This window comes from Austrofundulus limnaeus, unplaced genomic scaffold, assembly GCF_001266775.1.
Source record: "Austrofundulus limnaeus strain Quisiro unplaced genomic scaffold, Austrofundulus_limnaeus-1.0 Scaffold106, whole genome shotgun sequence".
Taxonomy (NCBI): Eukaryota; Metazoa; Chordata; class Actinopteri; order Cyprinodontiformes; family Rivulidae; genus Austrofundulus; species Austrofundulus limnaeus.
Window position 1 is genome coordinate 1294635 of NW_013952508.1, and position 2145 is coordinate 1296779.

A 2145-nucleotide genomic window follows, 5' to 3' on the forward strand; every position below is an offset into this window, starting at 1 on the left:
ATAATTGTTATGGGCAGGTTATAATATAAAAATGTTTGTCATAATCATGTCTTGTGATTATTTGACAGGAGTTTAACTTTTAAAATGTAAGGGTGTTTAATTTAGTTATAATGTAAATACAATAAAAGTATTTTTGTATATTTTTTGTGTATTATTTTTGTACAGTTTTGAATAACGTGTTGGACAGTTCTCAGCCAGATTTTAGTCGTAAAAGCATTCTCTTTGGATGTTTAATCTGATTCAGGCCAATAATCTGACCCTCCTGAAGCAGAGGAACATCTTCCTCCTGACCTCAGGATGTGAGGCAGCTCACTGCATCAGTTAGAGTTAAATCACTTGCAGTTACAGTAGTTATCACTTTGTTTTGTTGAATCACAGGCAGAGTGCCTAACTGTGTGTTTTTGTGTTTCAGTTTGCTCCAGTTGGTTCTGTCCGGCCCGGTGATGTACTACAACAACATCCACACCCCTCCTCTAGCCTACAGCCCCCACGCGGCTCATTCACCCATCGCCTCGCACGCCCCGCTCCCCACACGCTCCCCACACACACCTCTGACCTCCCACGCCCAGTACCCCGCTCAGCCGTTCATGTCGGGGATGCCGTTCGCCTTCCGACCCGGCCACTGAGACCCGGGCGGAGCCGACCGGACCGCAGGCGTGGCGTGGTGAGAGGATGCTGAGCATGCGCTGGACTTCTCTGTGTTCTGGTTTTCACTCCAGACGTGCTCGTTGAATAAATATTTTTTTATTTAATTTGTGGCGTAGTGCTTGTTATTGACCACATGAGGTCGCTGTTTTCACTGTAATCACTTTGTGTGTTCACAAGACTCGTTTTATTATTTTTTTAAACTATTTTAGTATTGCAAAACTGAGTTGTCGTTGGCAGGAAATTTCAGTAGAAACACACATGGGGTGATTCTAAAGAACTGGTGGCATGAAGTGACCTGTTGGTGTTAGCACACACGTAATAATACCTGAGGCAGTCCTCCCCCCTCAAAAAAAATAAATAACTAGAGCTCATTACGTAACTGAAAGATGTCACTGTCTGTTTGAGCCAATGGCTGTGCGCTCAAGCCTCTGCCTGTTCTGATACAGATAAGATAAAACATCCAACCCACCCCTTCCTTCAGCAGGACCCCAGCTGCTATCATCCAGGTTGATGATTGCATCATCTACTGGGCTCTTTGCTGCATTAATACCTGTTTTACTTCCTCCTTTCAGACAAAATGCAGAAGTTGAGCCGTGGAGTCTAAATGTGTTTTTCTTTCGGGTCTTATTTCCTTTGAAGCAGCTGTGTTCGTTAGGCAGGATGAGAAAACCGTGACGCATTAACGCTCTCTTTAATCCAGTCTTTGTCCAATCCGGGGCGGTGATGATGTCCATCGCACCCCTGACTCTGCTGCAGATTGTGGCGCCTCTGGGTGTCCTCCCTGCAGAGAGGGTGGGACGCTGATCTGGAGATCTGTTCTTGGAAAGTGATGCGTTGCAGTTGGGCTGGTGAAGGTGACGTGCAGAGATACCATTTCAAGTTAAAAAGGCGGGATGAGAGCGAGGTCGTGTTGAGCAGAGTAATTGTATTTCTTTTCCTTCCTCCATTTGATGTTCTGTTTGTAAGGAAACACGTTGGAATGATGCGCTCAGGAAGTAATCTCTGATTTGATCCACTTTTGAGGTCAACCAAATTCAAGATGGCCGTCACAGCCTAAAACTCAGTTTATTTTACAGATATGGACATAAAGTTGTGTGCAATATGAGGTCATGCATACAAGTTATTTCTCTTTATTTGATCTTTTATGTTATTTAAACTTGATTTAGTATATTTTCTTTCTCATTGTCCTGTCTGGTAATGTGAAACTCAGAATTGATGTCTTAGTGTCCAAATGAAGTCCAACAGTTTTACTTTCACAAGTGCAGCATAATGGGGGTGGGTGCATGTCCTGGACCTGGGGGGTATAGAGTGTGTATCGGGTGTATGAGTGGAAAGTGGCGTCCTTGTATGTCTGATTGAGTGGGGGTGAGGATGAGGGTGGGATGGTGCGATTGTGTATGTTTGGGTATTTGTCAGGCTGTGGTCTGGGCTGCCCCTACTGCTGGTTTATCTGGGGGCCCGCTGCTACTCGGCCTCCCGGTGGGGTGTGTGCTGGCC

General features: G+C 45.2%; 1 protein-coding gene across 2 annotated transcripts in view; it reads left to right on the top strand.

The window, feature by feature from the left end:
* The window catches only part of ints15 (integrator complex subunit 15), a gene marked incomplete in the record, with an annotated part of 14421 nt that extends 13669 nt beyond the window's left edge, over positions 1-752 (top strand). For both annotated transcript variants that reach the window (XM_014013830.1, XM_014013831.1), the window contains 1 exon segment: positions 413-752. In XM_014013830.1, coding sequence (XP_013869284.1) covers positions 413-626 — 214 coding nt within the window.
* Between the last annotated feature and the right edge of the window lie 1393 nt (positions 753-2145).